At 37.2% G+C, this 24,734-nt stretch overlaps 1 protein-coding gene across 3 annotated transcripts in view; it reads left to right on the top strand.

Annotated features, from left to right (window-relative positions):
- LRRC3B (leucine rich repeat containing 3B) overlaps nt 1–24,111 on the top strand; it is a 56,015-nt gene extending 31,904 nt beyond the window's left edge. For 2 of the 3 annotated variants that reach the window (XM_089531325.1, XM_089531323.1), the window contains exons 2-3: nt 17,870–18,032; nt 22,893–24,111. In XM_089531325.1, coding sequence (XP_089387451.1) covers nt 23,050–23,826 — 777 coding nt within the window. In that variant the 5' untranslated portion in view covers nt 17,870–18,032; nt 22,893–23,049 and the 3' untranslated portion in view covers nt 23,827–24,111. Of the gene's footprint in view, nt 1–3,128; nt 3,179–17,869; nt 18,033–22,892 lie in introns of all 3 variants that reach the window. The other variant, XM_089531324.1, reaches the window with a different exon arrangement.
- The last annotated feature ends 623 nt before the right edge of the window (nt 24,112–24,734 follow it).

The following is a 24,734-nucleotide window of genomic DNA, read 5'->3' as shown; positions in this document are numbered from 1 at the left end:
CCTCTCTCCCTCCCTCTCTCTCTCTCTCTATATATATATATATGCTAGAAGGAATAGGAATTCTTGTAATTCATATTGAAAAAGATTTGTAAGAGTCACTGAGTGCAATGATCCCAGTGGAACTGACCTAGTTCTGATGTTTAGGAAACTTTTCCTTGTAACCAGTATTATGTATTTTATATCCCTATCTAATTTATCTTTATGACAACCCTGCAAGGTAGGATTTATTTATTTTCCTACCTTTCTCCCAGCACATTTTAAAAAAATACAGTGCAACTAAAAATTATTAACAGAAATGTTAAAATACAATTAAACTACAGTTCTGTTTTAAACTAAACAAGTTAAAAATACATGTTAAAACAGTTTTTGGAATACATTTAAAACATGATAAAATAGAAACACCCCTCCTAATTAAAAGCTCTGTCTACCACAACATATTAAAAACCAAATACCTCTCTAAATAAAAAAGGATCTTGCTAGAGGAAAGATAGTAGGGAGGTGGACCACCGGATCTCCCAGGGAAGGAAAACCCGAAACAGGCCAAATAAACCGGTTTCCGGCCGCATTCAGGGCATAGCATTTAGATAATGCATGCTGAGGCCGTGCCTTTTCATAGAACTGTGCCAAAAAAAGAGCAGTAAAATACCACTCCTTTTGCTGGCCCACATCAGGGCCAGGCATATGTGGTTGCTACAGCTCCAGCATGAATTGTGCCGGAACAGTTGCGGCCCACTTTTTGGGCCAATCTGTTTCAGCCCAGAGTTTCACAGCTTGGGAGTAGCTACAGAGAAGGCTGTTTCCCGTATCTACTCCAAACATGCCAGTGGTGGTGATGGGACTGAGAGAAAACTCTCCATAGATCTTAAATTTTGGCAGGATTGCTTTTGAAGTACAGTGGAAAAATTGCTTCTGATGAATAAAAAAAGTCCTTAATAAATGTCTGTGAATTACATACAGAATGAATTTGCATGTTGTGAAATATAAACGTTATACGATTTGCTTTTGTCTCAATTAACAGTGTGAATTTAGAAAGAACATTGTAACAGCTTGTCCAACCAAATGAGCATGTAAAGTCAGTGTGCAAAAACTTGGCCCAGCCTCCTGTGACAATTACATTGAATAGACCACTGAATTAATTTTTTTAATTATACAAGAGCATTTGAAGAATGGTATGATGGATATGCAACTGGACTTTATAATTATACAAATGGTAATTATGTATTTTGACTATGTAGTCATGTTACCACATAAATTAAAGATACAAACTTTTTTCATGGTGAATGTTCATTTTGAATTAGAAATAAAATATGGGCCGAGTCCCTTTGATTTTTTAGGTTCCTTCCTCTTTTTTTTTTTTTTAATCAGGAGTAGTAATCATGTTAGCCGACATGTGCAGTGGTTTGAGCATAGAATAGGACTCTGGAAAACAGGGCTTGATTACTTGCTTGGCCGTAAAAACCCACTGGGTGACCTCGGGCTCTCAGTCATAACAACTTCAAGGTACACAACCACAAGTAGTAGTAGTAGTAGTAGTAGTAATAATAATAATTATTATTATTATTTATTTAGATTCCGCCTTTTCCCAGGGGAACCAAGGTGGATTACAACAGAAATATAACAGTAAATATCATAAAAATATAAATTTGCAATTGAAACAATCCCACATCCCAACCCTCCCCCCCCACACATAAAACATGTACACACATGTTTTTAAAGTATAGCACCATAATAGTCATGATCTAGTAAGTGAAGCATTTCATTTTAATAGAACTCTTATACAAAGTCAGGTGGGTAAGCCCGCTGGAAGAGATCCATCTTAAGTGCATTCTTGAAAGCATCCAAGGTAATAATAAGACGGATCTTTTCCAGTAGGTTGTTACACAGTTTGGGAGTGGCAGCAGTAAAAGCTCTATAGGAAATCATTGTTAGTTTAACCTTTTGATATTCTAATAGGTTCTTCCCTGATGTTCTGAGAGTGCGGGGCAGATTATGTAGGGAGAGGCGTACCCTCAAGTAACTCAGGCCCAAGCCATGTACGGCTTTAAAGGTAATAACCTACACCTTATACTGTGTCCAGAAGCTGATTGGCAGCCAGTGAAGAGATTTTAACACTGTTGTTATGTGGTCAAACCTCGATGTACCAGTGACCACTCTGACTGCCACATTTTGGATCAAATGAAGCTTCCGAACTTGGAATAAGGGTAGCCACATGTAGAGTGCATTACAGAAATCTAAGCGAGAGATTACCAGTGTGTCACTGCATGCCAAGTAAAGTAAAACAAGTAATCAATCTGGCCTCTAGAGAGTGCAAAAAGAAGCTGGAAAACCCGGCTCCTTTTTGTGCCCTCGAAAGGGTGTCATAGCTGCGACGGGGCAGCATGACGACGCCCCTTTGGTGCTGCGCCGTTTGGACGCAGCGCTGAAGGGGCATCATCATGGCGCACACCATGTGGAACAGCACATGCCAAAATGGCACCCTGGTGATGTCATAAGGGCGGTGAGCATGGGGATGATCAGCCCTGACTCCACCCACAGTCTGTAGAGGCCATTATAAGAAAGGGAAAATGAAGACATAACTTTATAAAAACATCACACTCTTCTATTAGATGGGGAAGTAGAAGAAACAATACTGTGAAACAATCTAGCAGGCACTGGCTTAACTCCAACTCTTAGTCCCTATTGGGATATACACATTCAGCCCAGATGTTGGATTCAAACCTGAATAATAATAATAATAATAATAATAATGAAATTTATTTATAAACCTTTCCAAAAAGATCAAAGCAGTTTACAAAATTACATAAAAACACATAAAATACATAAATGATTTACATAAGCAAATAAATAAAATACCTAAACAGTATATAACACATACAAACTAAAATTCCATCCCTCTACCCTTAACTAAATACAACCATCATTAAATATTAAACAAAATTACATAAACAATTACATAAAATACATAAATGATTTGCATAAACAAATAAAATATCTAAACAAAACATAATATATACAATTAAAATTCCATCTCTCATCCCTTAACTAAAATACAATAATCATTAAACATTAAAGACTAATAATAATAATTAAAAAATCAGCAGTGCTTTTCTCTCTTTGTCTCCTTACAGTCTCTTCTGCCTGCAAGCAGAGCCGAAGGGTGAGGCCAGGCGAATGGATGGTAAGTGCTGGTCTCTAGGAGCCTTCAAGCCTCAGCTTCCCTTGCCTCCTTTAGTCTCTTCTGCCTGCAAGGTTTTTAAAGCAGAGCAGAAGGGTGATGCCGGTGGATGGTAAGTGCTGGTCTTTAGGATCCTTCAGGCCTCAGCTTCCCTTGCCTCCTTCTGGGCTTTACAGGCCATAGTTTCTTTCTGCAATATCCTTTCCAGGCTGTAGGTTTTTTTCATGGTTTGTTTGTTTTTTGTATGACATCTTTCTTTTAAGCTTCTTTCTTTTTATAGGAAAGTCATGAATTTTTACAGAGTAATCCATTCTTCATCATTCTAGTTCCTGGGGCAAGTTAATGTCCAACTAGGGACAGGCAGTACTTTACCCTGAAATGAGGTATCATACCCCAAAAGGACACTCAGACTGCAAGCTGCTGGTGTCTAGCTTTGAGTCTCATTTAAGGCATCATGTTGTTTTACTTGTTGTAATTAATAATTCATTTATATTCAACCTTTTCACCAATATGGGTTTCAAAAATTAAAATGTATACAGATAAGAGAACCTGCAAGACATTAGAAAAATGTAACAAACAATTATTATTAAAATGCATTCAAAGTATCTTCAGAATTAGGAATATTTATAAGACATTATTTAAGAAAAATCAGAAGAAAGGTCAGTAAAACAGCACACCTTCAAAAGTCTTTGTAGCCAGTTCCTAAAAGCGTTTTGAAATTAAAAAAAAAAGCTTCCAGCAAGGAGGAAGGCATACTTGAGAGGATGTTCCAAAGTCTGGGAGCAGCCATTAAAAAGTCCTCTTTCCATGTTCCTACCAGATGTACCTGTGAAGGAGGAGAGTGCAAAAAGGGCCTCCCTTCTGTCTAAATTGGTTTCGCCCTTCCAGGTTTTCAGAAGGTTAGCTCTCAATCAGTAAAGTGTATTGCCTAGAGTGGTGATTGCTTGTTTTGTGTTGGTGGCTACCGGCTGAGGCAAGTGACTTTTCAATGTAAATGTTAAAAATGGAGCTTCCTAAATTACAGGTTTAGGTTACTCTTCCTAAATTACAGGTCAAGAAATTATGCATTTTTATTTAGAAGTAAACTAGTGGGTTTTGCATGCACGGGATGGTAGCCTTGTGTACTTGAATATGTGTCAGCTGTTCATAGACAAGCCCAGCAAAGTAATAAGCCCCTAGAGTTATGATATTTGATTCAGGGATGCCACTATAGATGTAGTTCCATTTTAGCCTTTCTTTAGACAGCCACCTCCATTTCATTTTTCCTCTTGCGCTATCCTGAATTCCCTGTTTGCAGGGGATCCTCTGATGGCTGGTGTAGTCATCTTACTTGAACGATTTGTGCTACCACAGTGAGCCAGGTTTCCCAGGTACTATGTACTAATGTGTTCCTTGCTGAATAGATCCCTCTGGTGTTTACGTCTTTTCCACCTCACTGACTTTATTATCAACATACCTTTCTTAGCCTAATTACAGTGGTGCTTTCTTCAGTGTTTCCTGTTCTTAGTTACTGGTATGTGCAACTCATTCATTATTCCTTCCAGACACTTGCGCTGTATAAAACATGTGCTAATTAGGATAGGCTAGCAGGTGCTGAAGTGCTTCACTTCCATCTTATTACTTTCCTGGGTTTGCTGCTTTATACATTTTCCTTAATGTTGCACAACTGTCAATTGTTTTTGTGAGTCACTACAGGCTATGGTAGGATTTAATTCTGACTTCTATTTCAGTTTAATCTGAAAAAGCAAGTGAGGCACTGGCTGCACCCCACTTTATCCAGTTTATATTAGAGATTCTGCCATTTTTCCTGTACTCTGTATTCATAGTTCGATATAACAGTTCACAATTTGGGATATAAAGGAAGACAAAAGGTGACCAGATAAGAAAGAAAACATGTGCCCATAAAACAAGGTTGGTGGCAGTGGAATTTCTAGAGGGGCGCCTGGGGTGCTGACTGCACCAGGCCACACCAAAGAGGTGGGGTGACACCTGGTGCGCCTCTCTTCCTCATTTGATGCAGAAGGGGCAAACACTCACCCTTCCTAGCTGCTCTTTCACCTGGCTGCCTCCCTGGGGAGGAAGCCCAGTGATGGAGGGGTGTGTGAACCCTTGACCTTCCCATTTGCTCCATTGAGAGGCTTTGTTCCTGGGGATGAAGCCTGGTAATGGAGAAGGGGGATGAATACTCACTCTTGCCAGCTGCTCCGTCACTGCACTGTGTCTATGGGGCAGAGGTTCAGTGATAGAAGTGCAGAAGGACAAACATAAACCCTTCCTGGATGACACTCTCCGCACTGAGTGCCATCCTGTCTAGTGATGCTATTGGTTGGTGAAACTCTTTTTCCCCTTCTAGGGGCCATAATGTGTCAGGGGTACATGCAGGTTGATGCAATTGGTGCTGGAGCTGAGTAGAGCCAAAACCAAAAGTAGCCAGGCCCCACCCTCTATTTTCAATCTTTTTCTGCTAACCTCTTCTTTTTCTCCCCCCTACTTTAAATAGATAGATTTCCCCCAGAGGAGTGGAGTAATTCCTTGCAGAGGATGGCAGATTGCTCATTCTGGTCCCAGGGAGAAAAGTTCTTAAAATCCCTCAGATTTTTTCTTGTTTTCATCTGAAGAGGTTAGGAGGAGGTGGCACGTTATAACTACATACAATTAAAATTACACTTTGTAGCAAGGATTCACTCATCAGGTATTTATGAATACACCCTGAATTTATGAGTACCATAATATTGACAATAAACATGAATGACAGAGCCAGGTTAGAAGCTAACATTACAAACTATTTGAAACAAAAACAGCAGTTTTGAATTGTCGTCTCTGTCTTCCTCAATATACGTTGAGCAGTGCTGTGCAGAAGCGAAACTTCTGCTTGTGGCAAGCATAATCTGAAATTGCTAATTGCAAAAAATGAGCTAGCTCCATCTAGCAGGATGAAGAGCATAATAAATGTTAGTGTCTCTACTTATTTTTCTTTCTCTGTAAACATGAAAGTTAGGAATGGGGAAATATGAGAACAAAACTACCAACGCTATGTTCTGCATTATTCAAAAGGCAGATCAGTCTATTTCTACTTCATGTTACTTTCATATCATTTCACTTATAATTCTCTTCCATCCTATTTTTAAATAATCTTGAAAATAAAAAAATTCATACAAAGAAAATTGCAATTAAAACTATTTATAATTTCTCCTTTCAAAATGTACATTACAATTTTTGAGTTGAGTTGAGAAGTCCATCTGGGCATATAGATTAATAATTCATTTCCAGACTATATTCCTTTGGATCAAACAAGCTTATGTTAGAGTTCTCAGATATGGAATTCCTCAAGCACCCCTAGTCTACCTATTGTCCATCTGTCTTGGTCCTCTCCAGCTTTGTGAATAGAAAAGCAAATTCCTGAAGGATTAATAATAATAATAATAATAATAATAATAATAATATAATAAACCATTTATTTATATACCGCTTTTCCTGGAGATCAAAGCGGTTTACAGCAATTAAAATTATGACCGAAGCCATAATACAATGTAAAAACAGTTAGAAATACAATTAAAATCACAGTTAAAATATTAACAATTCAATAAATCATCTAAGAATAACACAGTTAGATAAAATTACCAGATAGGGGAGTACAATCTCAGAGAGAATTGGGAGGGTAGGCTTGTTGGAAGAGGTAGGTTTTTAATGACCTGCTGCTCTGCAAGCAAACTTCCTTTATCCCTCCATGTTACTTAGATAAAAGATATCTCATACAGTACTAGAGGAAGAAACTGTAGTACAGTGGACTACTGAGCCAATACCTAAAATTCTTCTACTTATGGAGTCAAGTAAACAGTTGTTTTTTTTAAAAAAAGGTTTAAGAAGTAGAATGGTATAATATAGGAAAAAGCATGTTGGAACAGACCAAAGGCCTTTCTGGGCCAATATTCTTTTTTTCACAGTGGCCAGTCAGTTGCCATTGGAAAGCCCACCAAGAAGACTTGAATGCAGCTGTATCCTCCACCTTGAGCTCTCCACCAGAGTCATAGTGTCTCTGATATTTTAATAAGTGTTAGCTGGAATGTACTTATAGAAACATGTCAATAGTCATGACAGAATTTGCAAAATTATTTTATTTTCTGTGGACTGGCTCTAGGCTTAGTCTTATTAGAGTAGATTCACTGAAATTTTTGGACTTAAGTTTCTCTTGACTAACACACATCCAGTTGATTCTAATATATCTACATTAAGCATGCCTTAAGACTCAGATCCAGCCTACTGAGACTTGCAGCCAACTTTGTCAAATGCTATATCAAGCCAAGCTTAAACCTGTGACAAACTGCATTGGCATTCCCACATCCCAGTGGGCAACTACTGTTCCTGTAGGGTTTGTTCATTTGTTTTTAAATGGAAATTTTAAAAACGGAAATGTTCTCATTTTCACTATCTCATTATATAGCATATGGTATGACATAGCTTGAAAAACTTGTAGGTTAGTGATGCATAAACAGTATGATGCAACATGTTCTGTGTAGTAAGTTAGATATGGACAGAAAGTGAAGTTCTGATTTTATAACAGAACTTCATCCCCTCCCTGTGTAAATCACTTTGAGGTAATTAGCACATTGCAGGTACTGTTTTTAGCCAGTCAGAGCCAAATAGAAAATCAGATATATTCAGACAGGAAATATATAACCCTAGCTTGTTTTAAAGCAGTTAAAAACGAACCATTCTATCCAACCAGAGCATTAGAAAATTGCTTTTTTATTATTTGTTTAAAAATAACAACCTATGCAAGCACTTTCTTGCTTACCACATATGCCCACTATGAGAAAGGTAAATTGTGTGTGTTTCTTGTTGGGTTCCTTAAAGTTATTTCTAAGTTAAGGCATCTCTAAGGGTAACTTATCACAGTGTTTTCTTGGCAAGATTTATTTAGAGGAGATTTGCTATTTCCTTCCTCTGAGGCCGAGCGAGTGAGCCTTGTTCAAGGTCACCAGTAGACAGTCTCACTCCAGCTCTACATGTAACCCCCCTGAGAGTATGACTCTTGAATTCATGGTGCAGTCATGGTCACTATTTAGTTATCACTAATTCCAGACATTCTATTTTAAAGTACAAGTTTTCCTTCTGCGGTTTTGTTCCAGGAGCCCCCATGGACACCAAAATGCATGGATGCGCAGGTCTCATTATATACAGTGAGGTAGTAAAATGGTATCCCTTACATAAAAAAGCAAAATCAAGCTTTGCTTTTTTGATTTTTAAAAATATTTTTCAAGCCCTAAATGGTTGTATCTTTAGGTGCAGAATCTGTGGATATGGAAGGCTGACTGTAGGCAGAAATGGGAAAGACAGGAGGAGGAAGTGGCAGTGCAGATCTTTTAGAAACTGAATGGCAATGGAAGTTTAAAATTTTAAAAGGTGGCTTTTTTTTAGTGGTGATTTTATTTTAAGAGAAAATCCTTGAATGCTTCTCTTTATTTCTGCTTACTTTAGATTTTCTGAATAAAAACCATTAACTGTGTGTGTTTATTTACAACTTACTTTGAAGTAGAAGAAAAGAGAAAAGAAAGGAGAACTTTTAATACCCTTCCCCTGCATGAGAGCTGTTTATTGTGTGTGTTTGAAGATTTAGTTAATTGTTAAGTAACATTTATAAAATAATTAATAACTTGAGAAGTAGAGAAAAAAACCAAATGCTTTTTAAAAGATGAAGTGAACTCATCGATTGGAAAGTCCTGATTCACTTCTACACAAAGTATAAGTAAGTCTTTTATCTGCAATGTATTCCATGATCATGCAGTCAAGCTATAATTACAGCTCTAAATGTTCATGTAGGATCTCCATATCATTTTATAATTCCATAATTGTTGGAGCTAACAATTTGTGATGTGAGGTCATTAATTCTTTCCTACCATTAAACTTTCCAGAAAATGAAAATATTGTCAATACAGAAGAATTTCCAGAAATTTTCTAAGGAAATCTCTTGGCTTGAAAGGTGTCCTTCCTAAATGTGACCCTTATACTGGAATGTTTTGGGTTATTTCCTTAAATAATGACTTGTATAATTTGAAAGCAAGGCTTACTGATTAATTATGACAACTCTATTATTCAATGAATAACTGATCTCTTGAACTTTTTCCTTTCTGCCTAATCGCCTGTTCGCTTTTAAAAAATTACTTCCTTTATTTCATTAATGTTCTGTCCTTCAAGGTGTTATGGTCATTCATTAGAAGTTGATGGCACTTAGTACTTTGTAGACTGCTACTCCAAACAGAGATACAAGTGAATGCCTGACTCTAAGCCAGACTACCATCAATCTTATCAAACTGTCACAACAAGGTTATATGTTCCATAGACTCAAGTACAAACCTTAGGAAAGATACTTTTCTGGATGTGCGGGCCATGGAATTCTGGGAGTTGTAGTCTGAAAAGGGTAACTTTCCCCAGCTCTGATCAAGTAGGAAGACTTTTGTGAATTGCACTACACTGGGCCCTTGGTATCCGCTGGGGTTTGGTTCCAGGTTCCCCCATGGATACCAAAATCTGTGGATACTCAACTCCCTTTAAATATAATGGTATGTAGTAAAATGATGTCTTGTGTATTTTATGTAAAATGGAAAAATTAAGCTTTGTTTTTTGGAATATATATATATATATATATATATATATATAATTTATGGTCATTGATCAAAGTGTGTGTGTGTTCAAGCCATGGATAAAGAATCTATGGGGATACAGAGGTTTAGAGAATTTTAGTGCATATATTGTGATTTTACTTAGTCTGTAACCCCACTTCAATCCAACCGGGAGAGGCGGGGAAACGTAAATAAATTATTATTATTATTATTATTATTATTATTATTATTATTACAAAGACAAATGATAATTTTGAGTGCTGCCCTTACTTTTGTATAGGAAAACAGTATATGGGAAAGATGACTTGACTGTTCTAAGCTATGTATAGATAGTAACAGTATTTGAAAGGGGTATTAATAGGATTTCATTTTGAAAAAATTTCTTTGGGCACCTTGTTTGCTAAAGTGCACCATGGAAACTCTTAAAATGAAGTAAGTGCAGTATTTCTGGTTCTTCTGTACATTATATGCATGAGTAATTAAATCAGAATACAGGTGACCAACCATGGTACTGTGTGATTACTTGACTGGAAACCATGCCCTATGAGGAGCAGCTTAGGGAGATGGGTATGTTTGGCCTGGAGAAGAGAAGGCTGAGAGGTTGCATGAAAACCATGTTTAAATATTTGAAAGGATGTCATGTTCAAGTAGGAGCAAGCTTGTTTTCAGCTGCTGCAGAGACAGGGATATGGAGCAGTGGATTCAAACTACAGGAAAAGAGATTCCACCAAAAAATTAGGAAGAACTTTCTGATAGTAAGAGTTTTTTTCACAGTGGAATACACAGCCTCGGATTGTGGTGGAATCTCCTTTAGAGGTTTTTAAACAAAGGCTGAATGGCCATCTGTCAAACCCTAAGTTGATTGGACATCAAGGAATGTATTAAGCATGCTTGCACTTTGTGGGTTCCGGTGCCCAGGGTTGTTTTTAATATCGTGTGAGCATAAAGTGATAACCAGTTCCATTTGTCTGCTTGCTGTTAGGTTTTACTTAAAGCTCACTGTGAAAATGAAAATTTTACAGGGGCTAAAAAAATCAAGAGTGAGATTCTATGTGAGTTGCATTTTAATATTTCAGAAATTTCATTCCTTTACAAATTTTATATCATGTTGAGAATTTTTAACAATGGTTTTATTTATTACTTCTGTAAATGCAGACAAAAGTATGATTTTGAAGATGTTTGGAAATTACAAAGGGAAATAGCATACATTTAATTTTGGAACCTGAAATTATGATCTCTGCTTTGTGAGGTGAATCTACCATTCAGTTGTTTCACAAAAATTTCTGTGTAATTGTAAATTGGTTTATTGCTTCTCCCTCTTCCCTCTCCCCCATTGATGTAGCTGAGGGAGATCACCATGTTGTCTATAAACACTGCATTGTGGAAAACTGGAAAACTAGTTATAAAGAATGGGAATCAGTCTTTGGCTTAGTCCTCAGTGGATAAAAATATTCAGTAGAATGAACACATTCATACCAGCTGTGAAGGTGTGTGTGTGTGTGTGTGTGTGAATAGATGTATTTCAGCTTAGTTATGATGCATCTTAGTTGTAGTTCAAATTCTGATGAACTTGTTTGTATGGATGGATATGCAGCCTTCTCAAATTACATTAGGCATGGAATAGCCATGCTGCAGAGCTTTGCTTCAACCTCAGAAAGAGCCATCTTATTAGGCATATGAATTTTCTCATGAATCATTTCAATTTTAATTATTTCTCGCTTGTAAACAGTAGCCAAATAACAACATACATAAACTGTGACATATCTCTTGGTAGCCAGAACACTTTCCAATTGTTCATAATGTTCATTTCCTAATTCAGACACTTCCTGATATGAATAGACATCCAGTTGTATACAAAAGATAATTTTAGGTTTGTGTTTTTTTCAGTATAGCATGCCAAATAAACAACTGTATATGCATATCAATATGCTTTAAAAATGTAGGGTCTAACTTGGATAGCAGTGGTTTCCTTTGCTGATGTGTAATTGACTGTGCAGATCTATATGAACCCATAAGATGAATACTATAGTATGATTATCTGTGGAGAAAGTACAGACTGCAGGCCACACAGAGCCCCCATGCTCCCATCGGTCTCCTGAGCACCCAGATTAAGAAACCATTGGTCAGTTTTCTTAAAACACTAAAAAAAATAGCAGCTACTCCTGAAATCCCCTCATTTTCAGTGATGGATGAGCCAAAAATTGTGTCAGGAAGTGATTTAATGTTAGTTCCAGTGCACACAGACATGTTGCCATGGGGTTGTGAAAGGGGCTGTGAGAGTGAAACATTTTCCCTTGCTCTCCATGCAGTTGGCCATATTTTGCATTCAGCTATTGGACCAATGAACAATGTCCTCTCTAGCACATTTTACAGCTTGTTTGTGCTACACATTCTAATGAGGCAAGGAAATGAAGAAGCAAATACATATAACCTAGGCCCAAACAGGCAAAAAGAAGTGGCTTCCAGCCACTTTGGGGCCATGGCGCTCAGATGATGCACACCCCCAAAGTCGCTGGAAGCTGCGCCGAAGCTGTGCCAAGGTGGCAGGAGCTGGACTTTTCAGAAGCAGATTAAATTGCTCCTGCTGGTGACCCATTTGGGATTGCAGTGGTGGTCCACTTTGGGAACAAGCTGCCTGATCATCATGGTCCCAGGCCAATCAGGGACAGAGAGGCCAGAGGCTGCTCCTTCCATGCCATCTGCTTCAGCCCTTAGGTTTTGCAGACTGAAAAAGTATGCAAGCTTAAGCCTTTGTTCCTATATAGTACAGAAACTTCCAGGCATGTAATTCACAAGGATATGGGTCTGCTTTAGATGCGGCCCTTATTTATACTGCATAAATAACTTTGTGTCACAAGAACTGAAAGATCATCTGTGGGGTTGAACCAGCAATTTTATTAGTCTCAGATCTTCTCACTGGAGCAGTATGAAATAATAGCTAGAGTGTAGACATTCAGTTTATCTGCAGAAAGATAATAAAACTAATTTTATCACTAGAGGAGGATGCTAAACAATGGTAATAAAAAAAGAAAAAGCCATTTTGCAGCAAAAGGGATCTCTTAAAAAGGCACTGATTGGATCTGTTATTTTGGTCACATTTGGACATTCATATCTTGTCTTAATGAGCTGGTACATGAACAGACTTTGTGAGCTTCTGTACATGTCCTTCATCCAAGCCAGGTGGACGTAAAATAGGTTTTGTTTTGTCAGAACAGAAAACTATGATTAACAGCTTCAGAAGAAGGTTCAATATGAAACTGTGGTTGGTTTAATATTTCATTTTGTTCCAGAATATTAAGACAAGATGCAAATATCTGAAACACTCCTAAGATGAATCATATAAAACTTTGTGCCCATAACTTTCCTCACCAATTCATTCACTCAGAGTTATTCCACTGCTCTTCTGGACATATTCTGGAATCTGATTACACTGTGAATATTTTCTGGCAAAAGCTAGTGACGATTAGTATCACATTTTAGATGGTGGCCATTCTACCATCAGTTATTATTTCTAACTTGGTTTGTTCTGACAAAAGGCAATACAGTTAAAAAATACAAGAGCTTGACAGTAACACAGAATAAACCTATTAACAATATTAAAAGTAATTTTAAAGATATGATTAAAAATGTTAAAAAGCAACACTAGTAATATTTTTTAAAAACTGTAGCAATATTGATGCTTATCTCAGTGAAAGTTATCCTGGTTATACAGTAGTTTCTACTGGCTTTCCATTAACTGCAGCACAAACTTTCTCACATAGATTCTGGTCTTGTTTACATAATAGATTATGGCATAAGAGCCATCTTTTGATTCTCTACCATATCTAATTTATTTACACTGTATCAACGGAGCATCGTGGTAATTATGTCACTGCTGATTTTCACTTTCCAATATATATATATATATATATATATATATATATATATATCAACATAGTCATTGTTTCATTTTTGGAACTGTGGATGCTGTATTGGGCTTAGAAGATGCAAAAGGAGTTAGCTTATCTTCTGGCCAAGAAATTACATTTAATGTTATTTTTAATGCATAGAAACACAACAGTGAAATACATTAAATAGCAGGATTTCCCATATATCTTGTTTGCAACTTACATGTTCTGGCTTCTATTTACATTTTTTTTTATAAATTAGTTTCTACTTAGTGCTAGGAATTGGAAGTGGCCCTGAAACATTAAGATGATGTGTTGTCCATAGTGAAAAAAAATTTTCATCATGTAAGCAACTATGGGATCCGATTTTACAGATTTATAATCTAAGATGAGCTAAGGTCACTTTCAGTCCGCCTGTAAAGTTCTTAACACAGTAGGTCCTTGGTATCTGGGGGGGATTGGAGACAATGGGACTTTGCCACCTTGCTGCTCTCACTGCAGTAGGGGGCTGCCTCCTCCTCTTCCTTGCCTCCTCCTCCTCCTCTCCCTGCCTCTGCCTCTGCTCTTCCTTTTCCTCCCTCCTTCTCTTCCCCTGCCACCACCACCACTGCTCTTCCTCACTCTTCCTCCTGCTCATCCTCATTCACTGGTGGCACTTTTCATCAGTTTTCTTAGGCAAGGAATACTGAGAGATGGCATGCTAGTTACTTCCTCTGAAATATAGCTGACAGCACCTGGTATTAGTTGGTGCCCATCCAAATACTAACCAGGGCTGACCTGCTTAGCTTTCAAATCAGACAGGATCTGATACCTTTAGACTATTAAGGCCTTGAACAGAGAGGTGCATCTCCCCACCCCCATGTAAATCAGTAGATTGAATCAGTTTTAAGCTTTGAATAGCCCCGATCTTTCCTCATGAGTCCAGAAGACGCTAAATGGAGGTAACTAGAATGACTCCATTGTAATTTGTCTGAAGTCTTATTTGTTGACTTTGGAAATAAAATATATATTTTAAAAAATTGCAATGTAACAGTTTTCAGAACACTGCAAGCTGGCCTCATAATATGGCAGATGGCATACTTAAAAATAAAATAAATGAATTTGGGACATACATTCTCCCCAAGTCCCTGTGTTAAGTAGTTTTAACCAATCTTTTTGCAGTTTGAATGTGTTTGTCTGCTCATATTAGCTGCTTTCTAAGTGGTAATTTGAGACTATGTAACAATTCGTTTATTGTTCCCTTCTGAAATTATGTCTTACTTTTGGGTTGTTTGTTTTGCTGTTTGCTTCCTATGGGGGTATTACATTTAATTGCATCCAAGCAATTGTTACTAGCAGTTTAGTTCCAGTTACCTCCTTTGGAGATCTTTATGTTAAAGATAGACTTGTCTTACTTTATTCTTTGTTTGCTGGCCATATAATTGCATACTCCCAAGTTATAGTCATAAGCCAAATTGTCTTCTATTACTGAGGGAAAAGTGGGATGATGATGGTGACGAATAACAACAACAACATTACAACAGTAACAACAATTAATACAATTTATAGTGAACATTGTGATAACTTGAAATTTCTCATCCTAATTGTACTTTCTGCAATTTTAACTATCCTGATGTTCCTTAACATTTCAGAGCCATCATTGCGTTTAGATGATGCCACTCTATGTTCCTATTGCTATACTTTATTTATTTATTTATTTATTGGGGTATTTATATCCCGCCCTTCAGCCCTAATGGCTCTCAGGACGGCTTACAATTAATATTTTTAATCAGACAGTTCCCTGCCCTCAAGCTTACAATCTAAAAGACACGAAACAAAAGGAGAAGGGAATGATGGAGGGAAAGGGGATGAGGTCCAGTGGTTCTTCTCTCCCTCTGAGGCCTGGATCAAGGCAGATGGATTGGAGGGAGGGCTCTTCCACGCTAGTCCTGATGGAGCTGGACCCTGCCTGATGAACTTTTATTTTTATCCCACCTTTCTCCCAAAATGGGACCCAAGGCAGCGAACTTATATAAACATAAGTTAAAATTGTACAATTAAAATCATAAAAATATAAAAATTACAAATAGAAAATTTTTAAAACATACAGAGTTAAAATTAAAAATGTAATCAATTTAACACTGTTGTGTTTCTATGCATTAAAAATAACATTAATAATACCCATCCCTGGTATGATTTTGTGATGGAACACTTTCTCTCATGTAGAATTCAGTAATATAGCCATGTCAGTCTGTAGAATCAGTATGTAAAGAGATCTCGTAGTACCTTTGAAACTAACTGAAAAAAAGTTGGCAGCATGAGCTTTCATTGAAAAATCTACTTCCTCAGCATCTGAGGAAGGAGATTCAAGTATATGAAAACTCATGCTGCCAATTTCTTCTTTTAGTTAGTCTTTCTCTCATGTAGTTCTGTTTTCTTTAAGAGAACAAGCTACTCTCTCTTGACTATACAGTTTATGTATTCCTTATTAATTCTAATGATTTCATGATGCTGAATAATAGAACTAAGCTTTCCAATTTTCCTGACTTAATTTAATTGTTTTGTCACTGTATCTGGGCCCTTATTAACTTGGAGGTTCTTTTCATGTCTTGGTGAAGGATTGTTTTCCAGTAAAGTCTGACTTTTTATTTAAAGTAAGAAACATTTAACCTTTTCCCTTTTATCCTATCAATATGGCCCCTCACTTGATGTTAAGACCAAAACAGTCAGCGAACAGTTCTTTGAGTCCATGCTTGCTTGTAGGGTCTTTTGTTCAAAGCAATGTCTGGCTTCTTGGCTATAAGTTATAATAAATATACAGCAGTTTGGGCTGTTTCTGAACATAGCAAAATGTGATTTGTACATTCTTGTGCATTTTTTCTCTTCTAAGTATTATGCTTAGGAAAGGACTAGTTTGCCAGCATGGTGTAGGCATTTGAATGCTGGACCACAACTCTAGAGACCAGCGTTCGAATCCTTGTTGAGTCATGGAAACTCAGTGGGTGTCCCTTGGCAAATCACACTCTCTCAGCTTCAGAGAAAGACAAAAGCAAAACCTTCACTGAACAAATCTTGCCAAGAAAACCACATTATAGGTTCACCTTAGGTCTGCCATAAGTTGAAAGCAATTTGAAGGCACACAATAACAAATCTGAAAAGGCTTCAGAGATTATTTAAAATCTCATGTGATTGATCATTAAGTGGTCCAGTTTCTATAAGTAGGAGTTAGATTATTATTTTTCTGGCTTGCTGAATAAATTTAAAATTTAGGAATGTGAAACTGAAGCCAGGGAGAAGGCCAGTGTGTGTATATTGGTTGCTGAAGAGTTGACCTCTGAAACATACCTTTTCAATGCTGAAAAGAGTTGATCTCTGAAACTCACATGCTGATAAATGGCTAGAACTTCAGTAAAGTAACAGAAAAACATTTTGTTGTTGCTGCTGACAACACCTTAAAGGGCCTAGTACTATGTTATCTCATACAAGCAAATTTTGTTATGAGGATTAAGATCTCTAAAATTCTTTTGCTTTCATTAAAAAAATGTATACCTATGGAGTGAACCTGGGATACTGGCATGAGGGTTAATGGGAAATCATTTTTAGTAAGAAAATAAATAAATTGTTTTACTGCTCTTTTATCATTTAGTATTTAATTTTAATATTAATAAAAATCTTGATGATAGCAGTTTTAAGCCTCAGTATAATATTTCTTTATAAAACTAAACTTTATACTTTGCAGAACAACAAAAAATGTTATTGTGAAAACTGGGGGGGGGGGGGGGGGCGGAATCCCATACAGTGAAAATTTTGTCTTCGTTCCTTCAGAATACAGATTGCTGTTTTAAGATAAACAATTTTTTTGCCGGGGGGGGGGGGACTATATTTTAATGTTATTTAAAGTTATTACCAAAATATGTTCTATTGAAAATTCTAAATACAAACCCTTCTTTTCTCTTTGATATCTTGTGGAACAATTAAGTATTTTCTGTTCATTTCAGTCATTTTTTAATTATTTGTTCAAATGCTTATTGATCCTGCTGCCTTTCCCATTTAAAATTTTTGGAACTAACTAGTGTACAGTTCTTTATTAAGACTGGGATAGGATTCCATGTATGATTTATTAATTGTTATTTTACATTCCAGAGCATGACATGAACCAATTTTGCACAACCTTGTCAACAAACATTTTCTTTCTTTTTGTCCCAAAGACCTATAACATAAAATATGAGATGGCATCATGTGATTCATTCAGCAAGATATCGTTCTACCTCTTTGACAGAGAAAAGGAGCATCTTACAAGGATACCTATGAAGATACCTGACAACTTCCAAAGCCCCTCACCAAAACATCAGAGCAGCCCTAATTTGACAGGTTCTTTTGTTTTTTATTCAACATTGTATCTCTGATTTTATTTGAACCTAATACTACTTTTTAAACATTTCTTTAAATGAGTTGTGTGTTGCATCGCAAAACCTATGTCCAAAGTCCAAGTATTTTAATTATTTTGTTAGTGTGAGAAACAGTAATGTGAATGTATTGATTTTTATGTACATCATCATTTCAATTATGCTATTATTTAAAATATTTTTAAACATTAGGGCTGAACCAAAAGTTGTTTTGAGAAGTTTCTAAATTAAAATGAGGGAGTTGTGGGACAGAGTGGGGAAAAAAGCCAATCAAAGCATTTCTCTTTCACCATTTCACTTCCACAACTTGATGTGGTAGCATGGTAGTTGTGACTGTCAGTGCTATTAAATGTGGGACACTGCCCTGAAATCAGATCAGAGTGAAGGAGGGAGAAATAAACAATACATCCTGCCCTCTCTCTGATCTGGTCTTCTGAATAGGAAGCATTGGATAAAAAACCAAAACTACATCTGCCAGCAGTGGGGGACATGAATGCCACCATTTTTAAATTTATGCTTACATTGTATCACCCAATCTGATCCTTGGCCAGATGCTGAAATTGCTGTTTGACTTCATATCCTGCAAAGTGATGACAGAATCTGGTAGACAGTTTTGTGAAACATACATATAGTATATGTATAGTAACACACTTAGGCTGGAATTCCCAGCTTACTTTGAATTTCCTTATTTTTATCCCTACAGAAATTCTACAAGGGATTTCAAAGGCATGGCCATGTTAGTCTGAATCAGTGTTAAAAGGGATCTTACAGCACCTCTGAAATTAACTGAAACAAATGGTTGGTAGCATAAGTTTTCATAGATTTAAATTTACTTCATCAGATACATGGAGTGGCACTTCATTCCAGGCATTAGATAAAGGAGACTTAAGTCTACAAAAGCTTGCACTACCAACTTCTTTCTCTTAGTCTCAAAGGTGCTATAATATCCCTTTGCCTACAAGGGAAGTTAGAAAAAAGTAGACTCACATGAAATATATAATAAGTTTTCCATGATCAACCAGTGAGTTTAATGAATATCAAGGATTTTTATCAAGATCTGCCATGGTACATGTATGGTTGTAAATTAAATAGTACAGTGGGCCTGCTGTATTGTTGGGTAGCCATCTGCAGAATCAAGTGTCTATGGGTCATCCTGCCCCATCATTGTCAGTAACAGCACACACATTGCTGCCCATTGACTGTAATGGGGCTTGAGCGTGCACATTTTTTGTAATGTATGTGTTGGGGGGGGGGCAGAACCAAATTCCCCATGGATAACAATGGAGCACTATACAATTGGCCCTCCATATTCATAGGGGTTAGGGGCACAGGATCCCCTGCAAAAGTGGGAAAGCCATGAATACAGTCACCACAACTAACCCCCTCCTGAAGCCTGAAGCTGCTGTGTGAATGTGCACAGAACAGCTTTAGGAGATTATCAGACACAGACAGGATAGGGACTGGATCACTCCTCCTATCCCATCCATGACAACAATCATGCAAAAGACTTTCAAAACGTAGTGCTCATCCTGTCATTATCCTGTCATTGAAGCAGCATTGCATTAACATTAACTCCTGTAAAAGCAAAATGCCTGGCAATGCCACTTCAGTGGTGGGACAATGACAGAATCAGCACAGTGCCGTTTGAAAGGCTTTCGCATGAACCCTGTCACTCATGCTTTCTGAATGGGATAATGTCTGGATAAGCACTACATCATTTGAAAGTCCTTCCCGCTATCGTGTGGAAAGGATGGGACTGGGAAAGGATGAGATGGGACAATGACGTCTCATCCCCCATGTGGTAATCTCCTTTGACATCATGAGGAAAGAGCACCAGCCATCATTGCCACTGCTACCCACTCCCTCTCATTATCCGGTGGTGTTCTGTGCTTTTGGTATTCAGTGTCATATTTCTTAAAACAAGAATTCAGAATCCCTTGTACACTCAGACCTTCGTATACACAGAGGTCCTGTTGTCCCTAATGCATGCACGAGCCACCATTTGGAACAGTGAGGATTGCTGTCCATGGATGCTCAAATCCGTAGATGATAAGCCTGTAGATAATGAGGTCCCACTGTATTCTTAATTTGTGACGGGTTTTCACCCAGAAAATCAGATTTGTCCACTCATCTGCATATGTTGTGGAGTATGCATAAACATGTTATGGTTGTGACTCATTTCTTCTGTGTACCCCAGTATATTTCACATTTCTAGACAAAAAGACCTTACACTTTGTTTATGAACGTCTGCAAAAGTTGCAGCATCTGACACATTTCGTCTGTTTGAATATGTAATGTTTCAAAAGTTCTTAACCTCCTGATGTTCAAGCACCCGTTCTCCTAAATTCGTGTTTCTTTTTTCTGGTTTTAGTGTTAAAATGCTTTTTCTTTTTGTACCCATTTATCTACTTCCATTTGCATGCTTTCATACTGCTAGACTGGTAAAAGCTGGGACTAATGACATGTAGCACTTAGGCCTCAAATTGCCAACCTTCCAATAGTCAGAACTGGCGCCTTAACTATGAATGTAGCACTATAATTGTGTGGTGTGAAAGGGCCCTATAACCAAATCCAACAGCCAGTATGGCCACTGGAAAAGATTCTATGAGTTATGATTACATTTCCAGACTCTGGATTACATCTTCAGTACTATAATGGTCCTTTGGTACCCACTGTGGTTTAGTTCCACGACCCCTCTTGGAAACCAAAATTCATGGCTGCTCAAGTTCCATTATATACAATGGTAATCAAGGTTTGCTTTTTGGATTTCTTTTTCTTTGTTGGAACGTTTTCAACCTGTAGGTCATTGAATCCATGGACGCAGAATCCGTGGATACAGAAGGCTGACTATACTAACATTTTATTTAAACAGCCCTTTTAAGATCTGTTAGGCTTGGTTTTATTAGGGGATGAGAGGGTTGGTTTTAATTATTAATTTTAACTTTGTATGTTTAAAATTTTATATTTGTAATATTTTATATTTTTTTACAATTTTAATTGTACAATTTTAATTATTGTGTTTTATATATGTTGTTGGCCACCTTGGGTCCCACTTTGGGAGAATGGCAGGATAAAAATTAAATAAATAAATATTGTGAAATTTTGACTCATATTTTATACAGTGGGGCTATTAGTTGTTTCCCATATGAAAAACTAAGGCTTAAATGTTGTAATGCTAAAACTCATTTATGGCTGAACTTTCAAAGATATGGCCATATTCAGTCTGTTTTAGCATATAAAGAAGTAAAGGAATGCAGCAGTACTTAGGAGACAAACTAGAAAAAAGAAATTTCTAGCATAAGCTTTGTGTACCTGATGAACTGTAATCCCTGAGAGTTTCTGCTAGGAATTTCTTTTTATCAAAGGTGCTACAAATTTATGTCCCTGTCTTTGTGATGTTCTCAGACAGAGATTTCTCATGCAGTAGACCATTTCTTAAATTAAAAGGACAAATGATGAATAAATTGTCCCTCCCATAGTCCACTGACCCAAACTTGAAGTGATTCAGATTTCATTCTTTTTCTGTGGAATTTTGCATCTCGCATTATGAGAATTTAATCAGCATTAACTTCTTTTAATGTTAAAATAAGATTCATTTATATGTAAATACAACCTGGAAGGGTATGCAAATATCTCTGCTTCTAAATGAAAGAAAATGTATATTAAGATAAATGGACCTGCCAAGAGTATAAAAATGGATTGTGGTTCTTAATAAGGAAGAAAATTAAAGAGATTGTGTTGCTAAATCTTGCACTTTAGTGTTCCACAGTCTGTCTTTTTGTTACGTTTAAACTTAATGGAGGGGGAAGAACTACTTAAATTCTCGTGCTTTGGATACAGTGACATTTTAGATAATGTTCTGTTTTGTTTGGTTTATTAGTTAATGTATTTACAATAGTATATCCCATCTTTGATAGCTGTTGATATTTGAAATCTTATGAAATATTATTTCCAAATCCCCCGCTGCAAACATGTAACAAAATATCTTGCTATGCCAGCACATATGCATGGTCAAAAACAAAAAGAAACTGGCAATGAACTGGAGTTGGGAGAGAGTTGTGCTTCTGCCATAAAATCCAGAAATATCTGGTTTCTCTTGATAATTAGTGTATTATTTTACTAAAAATGCTTCCTCTCAGAAATAGTTTAATTTGGATTTAAAGCAGTTAAGAATACTTTGTTGCAAGGACATTAACCACAAAAGTGCTTGCCCAATTTGTTAGTGCTGCTGAAATCCCACTGTAAATCTTATTAATGTGTCTGCTACTGTATAAGAAATAAAGCACTTAGGTTTTATTACTATTGTTCTAGAAAACCTGTGTTAAAAAAAGAAAGATTCCCCCACGAATTGTCATATTAGATTGGGATGGTGTTTGTTCTCTTAAGGGTATATGTATGAAATGCCGATTGGTAAGATTCCACTCAAACATTAATAAAATTATAGACCTTTATAATGAGATCTCCAGCACTATACATGTTTATCTGGGAGTAAGGCCAGCTGAGGTCTCTTGACCCCTATAGACCCATATTATAAATTGTACAGTCAGCCCTCCACCTTTGTGGCTTTGACTTCAGCTGCTTTGATTAGTCACAGATTTTTTACTATGTTCCCTCTAGGAATCTCTAGGTCCTTCAGTGTGATTTCATGGCAATCTTTCACCAGCAGTTAGATTAAAAACAAAATAGCAGTTTTTTATTTGGATTTCCCCCCACTTTCATGGGGGTCCTGCATCCCTAACCCCAGCAAATGTGTAGGGCCACTGTACTTAATTTCGCTTTTCAAGTCTGATAACAGTCTTTTTACTTCTTTGTTTTAATTTTTCAGGGATGTTCTTTTAAAAAGAAAACTGACTATGAGGAAGTCTACACATCTTTCAATGACATTGCTGAAGAAAGTGAAGTTAGAGTTTTGTGCCTGAGATCCTTTGCCACCATTGTTGGGTAAATGAGAAGTGGTTGTGTGATTATGCTGACATCCCAGTATGCATCTGGTAGACCTGTGGTTAACTCGCTCCCTCTCCATGTGTCTGCTCTTACAAAGCTTTGTCCTCATGATACTGTGCTTTCATTCTGCCAGTATGTGCCCCAAAGGTTGCCTTTGTTCCCATTCTGGAGGCTTAAATGTCAGTTGCAGCAATGCAAACCTCAAGGAAATACCCAGAGATCTTCCTCCGGAGACTGTCTTACTTTATTTAGACTCCAATCAGATTACATCCATCCCCAATGAAATTTTCAAGGATTTGCACCAACTGAAAGTCCTCAACTTGTCCAAAAACATTATTGAGTTCATTGATGAACACTCCTTCAAAGGGGTGGCAGAAACCTTGCAGACGCTGGACCTATCTGACAACCGGATCAAAAGTGTGCACAAAAATGCTTTTAACAACCTCAAGGGTAGGGCTAGAATTGCAAACAATCCTTGGCACTGTGACTGCACACTGCAGCAGGTCTTGAGGAGCATGGCCTCCAACCATGAAACAGCCAATAGTGTCATCTGTAAGACTTCAGATTTAGATGAACATGCTGGGAGGCCATTCCTTAATGCTGCCGATGCTGACCTCTGCAACCTTCCTAAAAAGACTACTGATTATGCCATGCTTGTCACCATGTTTGGCTGGTTCACCATGGTGATCTCTTATGTAGTTTACTATGTGCGGCAAAATCAAGAGGATGCACGCAGGCACCTTGAGTACTTGAAATCCCTGCCAAGCAGGCAAAAGAAACCAGATGAAGCAGATGATATTAGCACTGTCGTATAGTGCGCAGAACAAAAGGATTGGCTCACTTGAGATGGAAATTAGAAGTGGTTGGCACAGATGCCAGATGTTTACTTCTAGCATTCGTTGTAAACCTGTAAGACTTTTTCCAATTAAACTGAATTCTACCACTGTCGAACTTTCTAACAAACATGATTTCTGTTTGGGGTGATACAGTACACCTTTATTGTTTCTCTGGTGATATTCTAAACCAAGTAAACTAATATGTAAACATTAGTTTAGACCCATTCCACTCTTTAATAATGAAATTTATTTTTTTAATTTAAAACCGAATAAAAGCTTAACTTTGAACCATGTAAATACTGGGTAATTTATTGACCCGAAGCCTTGCCTGATCAGTTAACTTGGGAGGTGGGGGGTGGGGGCTATAGCAAAGGAGTCTCATAGAAATTCTATGATAAAGAACAGATTTACTCACCCTGAAAAATCCTATCAGATGTAAGCTTGTGGGGGGGAAACACCTGAAAAACTTTAAGCGAAAAATGTGCCTTATAGTGCATCAACTGCACATAATGTAACTGGAGTCATATCAGTTTGAATGCCCCTCTTCCTGCTTCTTTGCAAGCTCCCCTTCTAAAGAGTTCATGATAATTTTGAAGCAGTATTTGATGCAAGTACATGGAATCTGAAGGCCATTAAGGATGGACATGAACTTACATAAAAGGTAAGTGCTGTATTAATTGTAAAAGGGCATTGATTGTTATTATTGAATGCATGTTCTGATCCTTGCTTGGCTGCTGTTCCAGAAATCGTAAGGCGCTTTTTGCAATATAAAATGTTGTCAAATGGATTTTCTAACAAATATTAGAAATGTTATTTGCTTAGCTTCTACAGAAGATTCAGAGACTCTCTTGTGGAAACCCCTTTTGAAGTGACCACAAATTGAACCG

Source organism: Sceloporus occidentalis, unplaced genomic scaffold (assembly GCF_023333645.1).
Source record: "Sceloporus occidentalis isolate IW3139 unplaced genomic scaffold, rSceOcc1.0.p SCAF_7, whole genome shotgun sequence".
Taxonomy (NCBI): domain Eukaryota; kingdom Metazoa; phylum Chordata; class Lepidosauria; order Squamata; family Phrynosomatidae; genus Sceloporus; species Sceloporus occidentalis.
This window is presented reverse-complemented; position numbering and strand designations above follow the sequence as displayed.